Source organism: Bemisia tabaci, chromosome 1, assembly GCF_918797505.1.
Source record: "Bemisia tabaci chromosome 1, PGI_BMITA_v3".
NCBI classification, from domain to species: Eukaryota; Metazoa; Arthropoda; class Insecta; order Hemiptera; family Aleyrodidae; genus Bemisia; species Bemisia tabaci.
The window spans coordinates 90,746,486-90,758,957 of NC_092793.1; the positions used below are offsets into that span (position 1 = coordinate 90,746,486).

At 38.5% G+C, this 12,472-nt stretch overlaps 1 protein-coding gene across 1 annotated transcript in view; it reads right to left on the reverse strand.

Annotated features, from left to right (window-relative positions):
• Positions 1-378: 378 nt before the first annotated feature.
• The window catches only part of ATPsynbeta (ATP synthase, beta subunit), a 60,008-nt gene continuing 47,914 nt past the window's right edge, over positions 379-12,472 (reverse strand). The window contains exons 8-10 of the mRNA XM_019056382.2: positions 11,355-11,567; positions 5,124-5,303; positions 379-1,089 (exon numbers count right to left, since the gene is read on the reverse strand). Coding sequence (XP_018911927.1) covers positions 973-1,089; positions 5,124-5,303; positions 11,355-11,567 — 510 coding nt within the window. The 3' untranslated portion in view covers positions 379-972. The remainder of the gene's footprint in view (positions 1,090-5,123; positions 5,304-11,354; positions 11,568-12,472) is intronic.

The window sequence follows — 12,472 nt, forward strand, 5'->3', positions numbered from 1 at the left end:
TCATCAATTTTATTCTCAAAACTTACTCCTCTGTCTTGCCATCCTTCCTTTTGCCTCTCCACTTCCTCCTAAACGCGCAGGTTCAATTGAGAATATCTTTGTTCTGACCCAAAGGAATCGCCAAATTTTTTGGCTTTGGCCTAGTGATGAACTTCATGGTAACCTATCAAAATGTACCAAGAGACAGTGCCTAAGCCCCCACTGAAGTGCAGGGTTTTATTAAACTAAAACGGAGGAGGAAGTCATATGAAAACAGAACCCTTAGTTACTAACAATATGTACCCTTCAGGGATTTGGCAACATTCCCTCATATTAGGTACACCAAGGGTGACAATTAAACTAGAATTCACACCAAAAAAATGACAAAGTTACACAGCCTTTCAGCAAGTAGATGGACTTTATTGTGGATATTCCGACAAGTTACAGTCAAAATGCAAAAACCCCCATGTGGTCCGCTTTTTAATTTTTGAAATTATTTACATTAAGCAACAGAGTAAAATGCTCTAATGAACAATTCTACTTATGATCTTGTTTACTTGTTGGCTGCAGAATTTAGCAGCATAATCTACAGTGTGTATAGATAACAGAGATCCATCATACAAAAAGTTGCAGTCATAATTACTGATCATGTTTAACTTAACAAGTACGTGGAGAAAATGAAACAACAATATTTAAAAATTAACATTTATTTAGTGCCAAAGGCAACTAGATTGGAACAAATTCCTTAGAGTTACATCAAAAGAATACAATCTCGGGGAATACATTGTGTTCTTTATCTCAGAGTAAATGACAAAACTGGAACAATTAATTAAACCATGGAGCAAAATTTGCAACTTTTTTTCGAGCAGATGTTTTCGTTTCAGTTTCTTACGAATAAGCAGACCGAACATATAAAAAATTATTATTTTAGAATAATTTAAAAGTTAATCAATTAAGAGCTCATGATTCTAGGTGGATCTAAAATTAGTTAACTTAGGCATTCTTTGCTAGTGTTTCAGCTTTCTGAACGACTTCCTCGATGGGTCCAACCATGTAGAAAGCAACTTCTGGTAGGTGATCATATTCTCCTTTCAAAATTTTGGAAAATCCCTGCAAAATTAAGAGGAAAAGAAAAAATTAGAGCAAGCATTTATTAACTTTAAAATTGAAAGTGTGCTAAACCCTCTATAAAGACTGCCAAGGGATGGTTATTAGTGTCTCGCCTAGACAGGGTGTCTACAAGATTTTCAAAATGAAATTCCCTGACAATTCCAGGTTTTCCATGACAAAAAATGACAAAATTCCCTGACTTTTTGGGTTTAGCCATATGATGAGCTAGTTAGAAAATATTAAAAAAAAACTATCCTTATTCAGAATATGACCCTGTAAAGTCATATTCTAAATGACTATGGCGTTGGAAGGAGTTGAGTAATACTTTTGAACGGAACGAGATCATAAATACTCAAAATAAAGCTAATTCCAAAATGGTATACTCAGAGCAAAATTCACCTTCAACATTTAATTTTGAAGCTCTACTACGTTCTCTTTGTGACATATCGCACCATATACTTTTGAAAATTCAAACTATAGTTCACTCTGGTGGTTTCATAAATATTGGCATATTACTTATTGCCCTGAAAATGCAAGTCTCTTTTTCTTAAAATATAAAACAAGAGTTGTAAATGTGCCTAACTCAGGCAGATTTTGCTATAATCAAGAGGAAACACGAGTCTCTTCTCGATTTTAGGTAAATTTGCTTGATTCGGGATATTTTTTTTTTTTTTTTTTTTTTTTTTCCTCCAATTAATTCATTAGATTCCATTCCTTATATCAACCTATTGTTGGTATTGAATTTGTCTTATACTCAACAAGCGTTGGCTTGTTAGAATATAATCTACCAATAATATTTCTACAAGGTGGATGCACCAGTTGTGAACATGTTGATTTAAGAACCAGAAACATTTCATGCAAAATGCAGTTGACATTAAATATTTGTTTACTCAGTTAAAGAAAAACTAAAATTCCAGCACTTTCATTAAATTTCCTAACTTATTGAAAAAATTCATTAACCATCTGCTCAAAACTGGGGCACTCACCTTTGAAACCCTTTGTTATGTATGTTGAAATTAGTTTCCTATCATTATTTACTGTAATTTTCTGCAGTTAGCAAATTAACTTCATTCAAGTCTATTTAGTCTATCTTGCCAATTGGCATGAATTAAGTAGATAAATTAAATAGGGCAGATCGATTCGATCTTTAAAGCTGATTTGGAAGAATGAATTCAACTCACAATCAGTCACTCAAAACACACATTAGCGAACCTAGCGGCCGTGTTGCGAACTGGTTGGACAGAGCAGTTTACATTATCAGCCACGCGAGCGCGCTACTCGGCCAATTCGGCAGCGACGAGCAAAAATAGCCGCGAAATGTTCGAACTGCGGAAATTCCCTGACTTTCACCGGTTTTCGATCGAATTCCCTGACTTTTCCCGGTTTTCCAGACGGTGATCAAATTCCCTGACTATTCCCGGTTTTCCAGACCTGCAGACACCCTGCTAGATCTTCATCCTAGATACCTAAAAGTTTAGACACACCAAATTGTTGGACCCTCATTGCATTGCCACTTTCACAAATAGGCTCTCAAGTTCTGAGTTTTTATTTGCCGCTAAACTGGCAATATCACACATTTGATTCTCACGATTTGGGGGATGTGTATGGGTCTCCAGCACTGCATGCAGGTGGAAAGTCTGAGGATATATACATATATGGACTGATATGTAACAATAGCGGTCGCTGACATCCGCCATTTTTAGGGACAACACTTCTTTTAAATTCTGGTGCCCTCAAAAATGCCTGTGCAAAGTTTCAGACTTCCAGCTCAATTTTTCGGCGAGATTTAAACTGAAAAAAATGTTATTTGTAAAAGCAGCGGATATAAAAATCGACTGTTTACCACGGCTGGCGTGGCAGGACACCATCGAAATTTGAACGCACTTGCGATAACTGCCCACTCACCGGCCATGGGCTGCACCTGACACTCAAATGATACGTATCAGGACCATCATGCCAGAATTGTTGATTTTTTAACTAATTTTATAATTTGTTCCTGATTTTTGTTTTATAAGTTACACACGCCTTAGTTTTTCGTTTAATTTTATTAAATGATTCAGCATTGATTCACTTTTGGTTCATTTCAATCATTTCACCAGCCTTACCCTTCCTGAAGACTTTGTTTCATGCATAAAAAAGTTCTCTCAGTAAAAATAGCAGATGGCTCATTTTTTACAAATCGCTGTTCCTCCTTCAATTTTTCACTTACATAAATCATAAAACACGTGTTTTTTACAGGAAGAGTTGCTCTTCATAAATATCTTTACAAAAGTCCTCTCAGTTTTACGGGTGGCAAAGTGTGGAGCTTCGAAAACTTCAAACGCGATTTTCTCACAATGTAAATCTCGACAACGCTATTGTTACATATAAATCCTCATATATAAAACTTAGAACAGCAGGAAGCAAGGCTAAAATTTATAAAAACATTTGCAGGACGTTTTGGCTGGCGACCCAAGCCATTATCAACTGCTAAAATAAATACAGAATTTAAAAAAATAAGGCTAAAAAAAAAAAACTACATTAAAACTGTATGCTCAGTTCCAACAGAGTGTCTAATATTTTTCGATTTTGAAAAATCCTGATATTTTCCTGATTTTTCTCGTAAAAACTTCATTTATTGCGTAAATACATGCAGAAACTAAATTAATAGGTAAACTAACAGTTGACCTACCTACTTGGTCAATGGTTAATACCGTGTTGGGGGTTTCGTATTGCAAACAAACCGAAGTTATAAGCAGACAGCACACACAGCAAATGGGGACCTGCAAGTGGCTCATCAGTTACATTGGTGATTGTGCAAACTGCGCAGCCTACAGGTCACCATTTGCTGTGTGTGCAGTCGGCTTAAGAAACTTGTTCGGCACATGAAATCACCTGCAGCTCATCATCCACATGGTGAGTAGATCAACAGCCAAAAAAAAGGTGATGAAGGTTGCCTCCTTATAATTGTCCATAAAGAAATTTTGAATCCCCAAAGTAAGAGCTTCTACCTACATTGCCATCTGAAATAAGAAGTTGGGGTCCACAGCCCCTCCCGCCAGGGAGGCCTGAAAATTTTGGGGGGCCCCAAAAGTAGCTAACATTGATCGATGAACATTCCCAAAAGTTCTTTGAAAAATATTAACTACGTAAAATTTTAGAGGAGATGGAAGGGACTTTTGGGACATCCTGAATAATTTTCTTTAAACGGAGCTGTGTAGGGGGGAACCAGTATTGATTCACAAGTTTTCGGGGGGAGGGGGGGGGGGGTCGGCGGTACTAGATATATTTAAGTCTTCATCTCTAAAGTTAATTTAGCACTTTGGTACTTGCAACTTTCAACCTTTATGGGCCTCTGAACATTAGTGTGCACAAATTGAACTTTATTACATGCACTATGCAGGCGCGTGCATAGAAGAAATTTTGGATGGACCTAGGGATTGTCTAAGGTGCACTGTGCCTGACGGTAACGCTGACTTGAATTATGAAGCACACCCAAAACTTGTTCCGGCAAAGTTTCGCCAACTTATTTTGGCAAAATTCCGCAAACTTGGGTGAAGTTCTGCAATACCCCATTACTAGGTTCATCTAATTCCCCTTACTTGTCGAGGCGGAGCAGTAGAGCTCTCTAAACTCTAACTCTGTCTGCTGGGTTTGGCAACTATGTGAGGCACTCAGAGACAGGAGACCCTCCACTAGCCTCTTGGCTACAGGCAGAAGCTCATACTTTCGGGGATTCGACATTTCTTTATGGACAATTATAAGAAGGCAAACTTCATCACCCTTTCTTGGCTGTTGATCTACCTACTAGGTGAATTTTCCTATATTTCCCGTAAGTTGCCAGGTGGCTTTAGAATAATGTTCTGTAAGCCCATTGATCGAGGAGAGTATGTCTTTCAATTCGATTTTAAAAATTTACGATTTCATCGAGTTTCGTTCCTTTGCGGCTTTCTCACAACTATCATTTTCGTTAAATGTGGTTATTCAAAAGAGCTCCTCAATTCGGGATACTATCCACTAATTCATTACGTCTTGTACGAAAACTCATGACTAACCTTGACAGTTTCTTCAAGAGGGACAAGTTTTCCAGGGTGACCAGTGAAAACTTCAGCAACTTGGAAAGGCTGGGACAAGAACCTCTGGATCTTCCTAGCTCGGGCAACAGTTAATTTATCTTCTTCTGACAGTTCATCCATACCCAAGATGGCGATGATATCTTGGAGTGATTTGTAGTCCTGTGGAAGAGAAGAGTAACACTATTTAGAATCTGATTCGAGAAAAGAGGACTTCCTCCAGGGCAGCGTTAAAATATCTCCTACACTGCCACATGGCATTTTGAGACAAAGTGAGAAAAGTCACAGAGGCCCGATTTTACTAAAAATTGTAAAAACATTTGCGTTCACAATTAGAACAGCACGCTGACACTTTTTCATCGTTTGTCATTTTCCATACAGAGATAATAGACTGGTTTAATGGCTGACATACTTTCAAAAAGTGAGTGAATTGTGGTTATTGAGTGTTACCCACGCACATGTATGTACTATGAAAATTCCAAGATTCAATATCAAGTCCTACGTTAAACTTTTTTTCAGGTTCCGTGGGTACCCCGAGTACTCCACTGAATATTTGCCATCGTTCGTCGATCTTTTTCCCACTGGAAATCCAGCAGTGTTTATCTTGGCTTCTCTTTTGCCATCTCACTGGTACCCAGTGATGTAATATCTTCCTATTGGAATCCAGTAGCGCTCCTTCCAGGTTTCTCTTCCATCTATTTTGTAATTTCGTCGGTTAGGTTTCCTACTGGTATCCAGTAGAGATTACCCATTTCCAACTGGAATCCCAGTAGCGACTTTAGCTCCGCGGTACGCAATAAGAAAGCTCTTTAGGCAATAACAATTAAGTATAGGTAATACTTGTAAAGCTCTTCCAGCTAGAGATTTTCATCAGTTCACAGTTCTTATATCTTCGGTCTTTCTCTTTATCAAAGTAAGTGATAATTTCTCTGTACATTCACTTCTAAATTAGTTTATATTTTCCTCGTGAGTTTCTTTTTGTCGTCTTTTAATAATCAACATTCTTGCTTTCTCGTTTCCTTAAAACCCCAGATTATCTCTGAAGCCGGCTCCGAGCAGCATAGTATTCCAAATTGTTTCGTCAAGACATTCGATTAGGGAATCCAGACTTGTTATGTAGCTGGCCCCACACGGCCTGGTAGCCTTTCATAAAGTAAAAACACATACAGTCCACTCCTCAAAATTATTTAGCATTTTTCCTTTCCTCATTTTTATATTATTTTGGGCCTCTGCCCGAACACGCGGAATCAGAGTATCAATGTTTCTCAGGACCCTGAAATTCAAATTGCCCGCCAAACGGCCTCTTGAACAGCAAAATTTTCGTTTTTTTGGGTCTTTAACTGCTTATGACTTTGAGAAAACTCAATGGATCTTGATGAAACCCTTATACGCCATCTGGCTAACTTAGCTGCGTCCATAGACACCAAGATCGTTGGAAGCCGTGCCGCAGTTTGCTCTGAATTCCATTCTAAATTGACTCAATTTTCGGACTGAGAGAGTTGTGTGTGACCAGGAGTGTCGGCCACCACTTAGCTATTGGGACTTCAGGAGGACATCATTTTCCTCGACCATAGGTGGCTACCGCCACTCTTCAAAAATAGATTTAAAAGTGAGAAAATGCACCGCCTAAAGACGTCATCTGGCGGCACTTCCCATTTAAACACACGTATTTTGGTAGATTGGATCATTTTGTTATATCTTCTCCAATAATTGTTCAATTTACGAATAAAGGGTATCCTCTTGTTCACTTCACTCAGTGGTTTTCACTTAAACACGAAATTCATCAAAGGGTATCCCGGGATAAGCATGTCAAAATGCCCTTGTGAACGGATTTTTATTTTAACCATTTTAAGTCATCAAGGGTGTCCTTAAAACTTAGGTTTTGGGGAATTTTAGCCCCTCAACCCCCTCCGCCCCCCTCAGACCCCAAAAAACCGCTTTTTGGGGCTATTTTTGACTATGCTACCGTCTTTTCCTCATAACTTTCGTAATTTTCGATAGAATTGAACCAAAATTTGTCAGAATCTACATCAATTAGCTTAGTTTTTGTAGAAAAAAATTCATTATCATCGGATAATAGTTTAGCTTCTAAAAAAATTCGTAAAATTTTAAAAAAAAATCATTATTCTCCTTTTTTCGCGCTATGTGACGTATGAAAACGAGGACACAAACAAAAATTGCCTCTTTTCTTAAGTTATACATCCAATAAGATACAGAAAAAATTTCGTGTTGATCGGAGTGGTGCGCCATACTTAAAAACGCAATTTTCTAACCTCAAAACGGCCAAAATGCCACCATAGCCTCCTTTGTTGACTAGGCGTGGAGAAATATGTAGAGAGGAACATCCGGTTTTATCGTCTCACCTCTTAAGTGATCCACTTAAGTACCTTGAGCCAAAATTTCGAGTTGATCAGAATGGTGCGCAACACCCAAGCACGCAATTTTGTAACCTCAAAACGGCCAAATTGCCCATTTCGGCTGATTTCGGCACCCATTATCACTCCGTGTCAAAAAATAAGAGGAGGGTCATCCGATATAATTGTCCTACCTCATAAATTAGACACTTAAGTACATTTGGTCAAAATTTCGTGTCGATCAGAGTAGTGCGCAACACCCGAACACGCCGTTTTCTTGTTAATTTAGTTACTAGAATTTGCCAGTACCTACTCAGTGCACTACTACGTATGATTGAAGTTTGGAGGAGGGAACGCTTCTACGTGGGAGATGTGCGAGCCTCCCGATTTGAGTCCCAATTTAGTCGAAATTTAGTGTCAATCAGAGTGGTGCGCGACACCGAAACACGCCGTTTTCTAACCTGAAACCTCCCAAAATTCCCATTTTGGCATTCATTATCACTGTATGTCAGCGACGAGCCCGCTTGAAAAGTGCATGATGCACATTTCAAAGTTCATTTTGGCACCCTACCGCGTAGCAGACCCGATCACTCAGCGAAACCTCTGAACTCCCAGGAATCATATGACAGTAGGGTCGAGGCTCGCTCATCCCCCACGTAGAAGCATTCCCTCCTCCAAACTTCAATAATACGTAGTAGTGCACTGAGTAGGTACTGGCAAATTCTAGTAACTAAATTAACAAGAAAACGGCGTGTTCGGGTATTGCACACCACTCTGATCCACACGAAATTTCGACTAAATGTACTTGAGTGTTTAATTTATGAGGTAGGACAATAAAATCAAATGTCCCTCTTCTTATTTTTTGACACGAAGTGCTAATGGGTGCCGAAATCAGCCGAAATGGGCAATTTGGCCGTTTTGAGGTTACAAAATTGCGTGCTTGGGTGTTGCGCACCACTCTGATCAACTCGAAATTTTGGCTCAAGGTACTTAAGTGGATCATTTAAGAGGTGAGATGATAAAACCGGATGTCCCTCTCCTTATTTTTTGACACGGAGTGATAATGGGTGCCGAAATGGGCAATTTGACCGATTTGAGGTTAGAAAATTGCGTGCTTGGGTGTTGCGCACCATTCTGATCAACTCGAAATTTTGGCTCAAGGTACTTAAGTGGATCACTTAAGAGGTGAGACGATAAAACCGGATGTTCCTCTCTACATATTTCTCCACGCCTAGTCATCAAAGGAGGCTATGGTGGCATTTTGGCCGTTTTGAGGTTAGAAAATTGCGTTTTTAAGTATGGCGCACCACTCCGATCAACACGAAATTTTTTCTGTATCTTATTGGATGTATAACTTAAGAAAAGAGGCAATTTTTGTTTGTGTCCTCGTTTCCATACGTCACCTAGCGCGAAAAAAGGAGAAAAATGATTTTTTTTAAAATTTTACGAATTATTTTAGAAGCTAAAATATTATTATATATTTTAGCTAAAATATTAATTTATTAAGCTAAATTATTATTAAATATAATCCTAAATATTATTAACATTATCCGATGATAATGAATTTTTTTCTACAAAAACTAAGCTAATTGATGTAGATTCTGACAAATTTTGGTTCAATTCTATCGAAAATTACGAAAGTTATGAGGAAAAGACGGTAGCATAGTCAAAAATAGCCCCAAAAAGCGGTTTTTTGGGGTCTGAGGGGGGGCGGAGGGGGTTGAGGGGCTAAAATTCCCCAAAACCTAAGTTTTAGGACACCCTTGATGACTTAAAATGGTTAAAATAAAAATCCGTTCACAAGGGCATTTTGACATGCTTATCCCGGGATACCCTTTCAGACCAGTGTTCCGATATTAAATCCCTAGCGGGGAAGAAAAAAAATCCCTAGATTTCGCTAAAAATCCCTAAATCCCCAGATTTGCTCAAATATCCCCCAAAAATCCCTAGATTTGGCAAAAAACCGCCATCTTTGACGTAGAATCATGACGTCATTCGATGTATCGATTTGCAATATTTAAATCTGATTGGCTCGTTTGAATTTTGCCGCTCTCTGAAAGCAGGGCTAATACAGATCAATAAAATTAAAGAATATTAGTTGAGTTCTCCTTATTGTTTTTTTACTGTTGAATGCAGTTGAATGTCAAGTACATCGAGTGAAGCAATCGTTTTAATTTTCGGCTTATTTACGGGGAAAATAGTGTTGCCAAAAAGGCCTACAAAATATAGATGAAAAAATATTTTCGATTGTCGAAGCTAAAATTGAGGTTAAAAAGTCGATTTTTGCGTACTTTACCTCATCAAAACAAATCCCTAGATTTCCTGAAAAATCCCTAAATCCCTATAAATTCCGGAAAATCCCTAGATCTAGGGATAAATCCCTAGACATCGGATCACTGTTTCAGACACCTGCAAATTCTCTATTGATGAGTCAAATATTGCAAGATTGATGTAGTACTAAAACTATCCATTATTGAACTAACTCAATTGATTAAAACAAAACAACATTCAGCGATTTCTAAGTTGTATAACAAACAGAAAAGGTTTGCCCTAAGTTCACTTTGTCCGACAGTCAAGAGTGGGACTCGACTGACTTGGTAGGAATGATGGTGATTCAAAATAACATTTAAAACTTAAATGCAATTGAATTTACCTTGTTAAGATACAGGCTATGTTTCTAAATTTTGAGGAAAGAAAAGTAAGGTACTCTTAGAGATAGAAAAAAAGAGCATCCTTAGCAGGTATTTATGAAAATAACTTTCATTGGTGGGAATTATGAGTGAGAAACCATGATACGTGTTTTGCAAATAAGTTCTGACAGCTTTTCCTGGAAAGCAGGGATTTCGCATTGCCCATTAAGTGATTATCACCTAATGCAATCAAATGAAGACCAAACAAAGAGTCCGGAAGAGCAGCATGTATAACTTCACCAACAAGCAGTGAGGCCTCTATTAATACAACAAAATCTCTACTTGCAATATTGGGCTCTTAATTCCGATGAATTGCTCATGGAACATTCACCTGCATATGCAGCGCCTCAATTGTGGTAAAGACAGAGACGTTGAATCACGTAAACCGAGCGTCCAGCTCCGTTCGTACAGGTGGAGCGAGGCAAGTCTCCCAGAGCCCCATGATGGGCGGGCAGGAAAGGGGAGAGAGCAAATGTCCCAAACACTCGAAGAGACTGCAGAGAGGCAAGGGAGAATTCATTATCGCGCTAGGTTTTACACGCATATTTCGTTTAGAGTCCATTTTCAGACAAAATTCTTAGGAAGAAAAGTTTTGGAACATATTATGTTACAACCGATTAGCAATGTATCATTTTTTCAAACTTACTATTAACTGAGAAGAAAAGCATCACAATCCGACAAAAATTCACTGGAGCCGCTACTGCGCATGCACAGATGTGCGCAACTGGGACACACAAACACATCGCTGCAGGTTGGTGCCAACCCCCATCGGCATGCGAATTTTCAAAAGTTGTCTTGCCTTCCGTAACACAGGATGCACGGTCTACGTGATTCAAAATCTTTGGGTAAAGGCAATTATAGATGACTCTACACTTTCTTTGATCACCGTTTGAACACTGGTTTCCTATTCAGTCTTCAGATTTACACAAAACAAATTGAACATTCTGGAAATTAGCATAGAGATACAGTGTAACTAAATTACTTTTCTAGTTTACGTTCAGGATTTATCGAGTAAAATATTTTCATGATAGGCAAAGGTCATCCCCAACGGTTCATTGATGCAGCTAACTCAGTACAGTCAAAAATCGAGATTTTTGGTAATTTCCCCATTGATATGTACTTATCATTAAAGCAACTTGAAGAAAATGAATTCTTGGAACATTTGGTACCTGAAGGATCTTTTGGACACCTCGAGCAACATTATAATGCTCTGCTCCAATAATGTTAGGGTCCATGATACGAGAGGTTGAGTCAAGGGGATCTACAGCAGGGTAGATGCCCAGCTCAGCGATGGCTCGGGACAACACAGTGGTAGCATCCAAATGAGCGAAGGTGGTGGCAGGGGCAGGGTCAGTCAAATCATCGGCAGGCACATATATGGCCTGAAAAATTAAGGTTAATATCATTGATGTAGCAGCTTTAAATAATATGACTACATTCTGAACTTTCGACATTTCACTGCCAATTCGTCTTTCAAGATTTACAGACGAGTGCCAGGCTACGAAAATGTCTATACTTCACGAATTTTCAGGGTTGTTTCATATCAACTCATCCTGGGTTATCACAGACAAGCAGAATGTGCTCGATTGCCCGATTCATAGATTGCACTTGGGTGGTGTATACCTGGTGACACGATGTACTATATATTGTGGCAGGTGTATTGTTGACAGTTCAAACATCAGAACATATGTGTAATGATGTAGTGCTTAAAACATAACTATGATGAAATATGGGGCACAATAATTCAAAGACACAGCTTTGGCAAATTAAAATAATTTTAAGTGCATCCTTTATGATGAAAGCTTTGATTTTCATAAAAATGTGTAAAATATGATTTCACACAGTTTTGGGGTAAATTAATGCAGCTGTGTTGATGCTTGGTTGATACTACCTAGAAAGCGCTTATTTTCATTGTTAGAACTTCTGAACTTTTGACCAAATCATCAGTGGCTTGGCAAGAATGATCGATTATCGATATCTCTCCATTTGAAGCTGCAGTAAAGGATCGGTTATTAAGGTGTTCGCAGCCAACACCTTGATAATCAAACTTTTTTCATAAATTCAAATGGCAAATCAATCAATATATCACAAAGCACGCCACGCCACGCCGCTGCAAACCATGCCATGACTTTCCCTGATTTTTCGAATTATGCAACTTTTACAAGTTTCCCTCATTTTCAGTGGCACTAAAAATCCTAAAATTCATCTTCAAATGAATTCTATGATCTCTACACAAGTCTTACAACAGTTTGCCATCTGGACCACCCAGAGTCATGCTGAACTATAG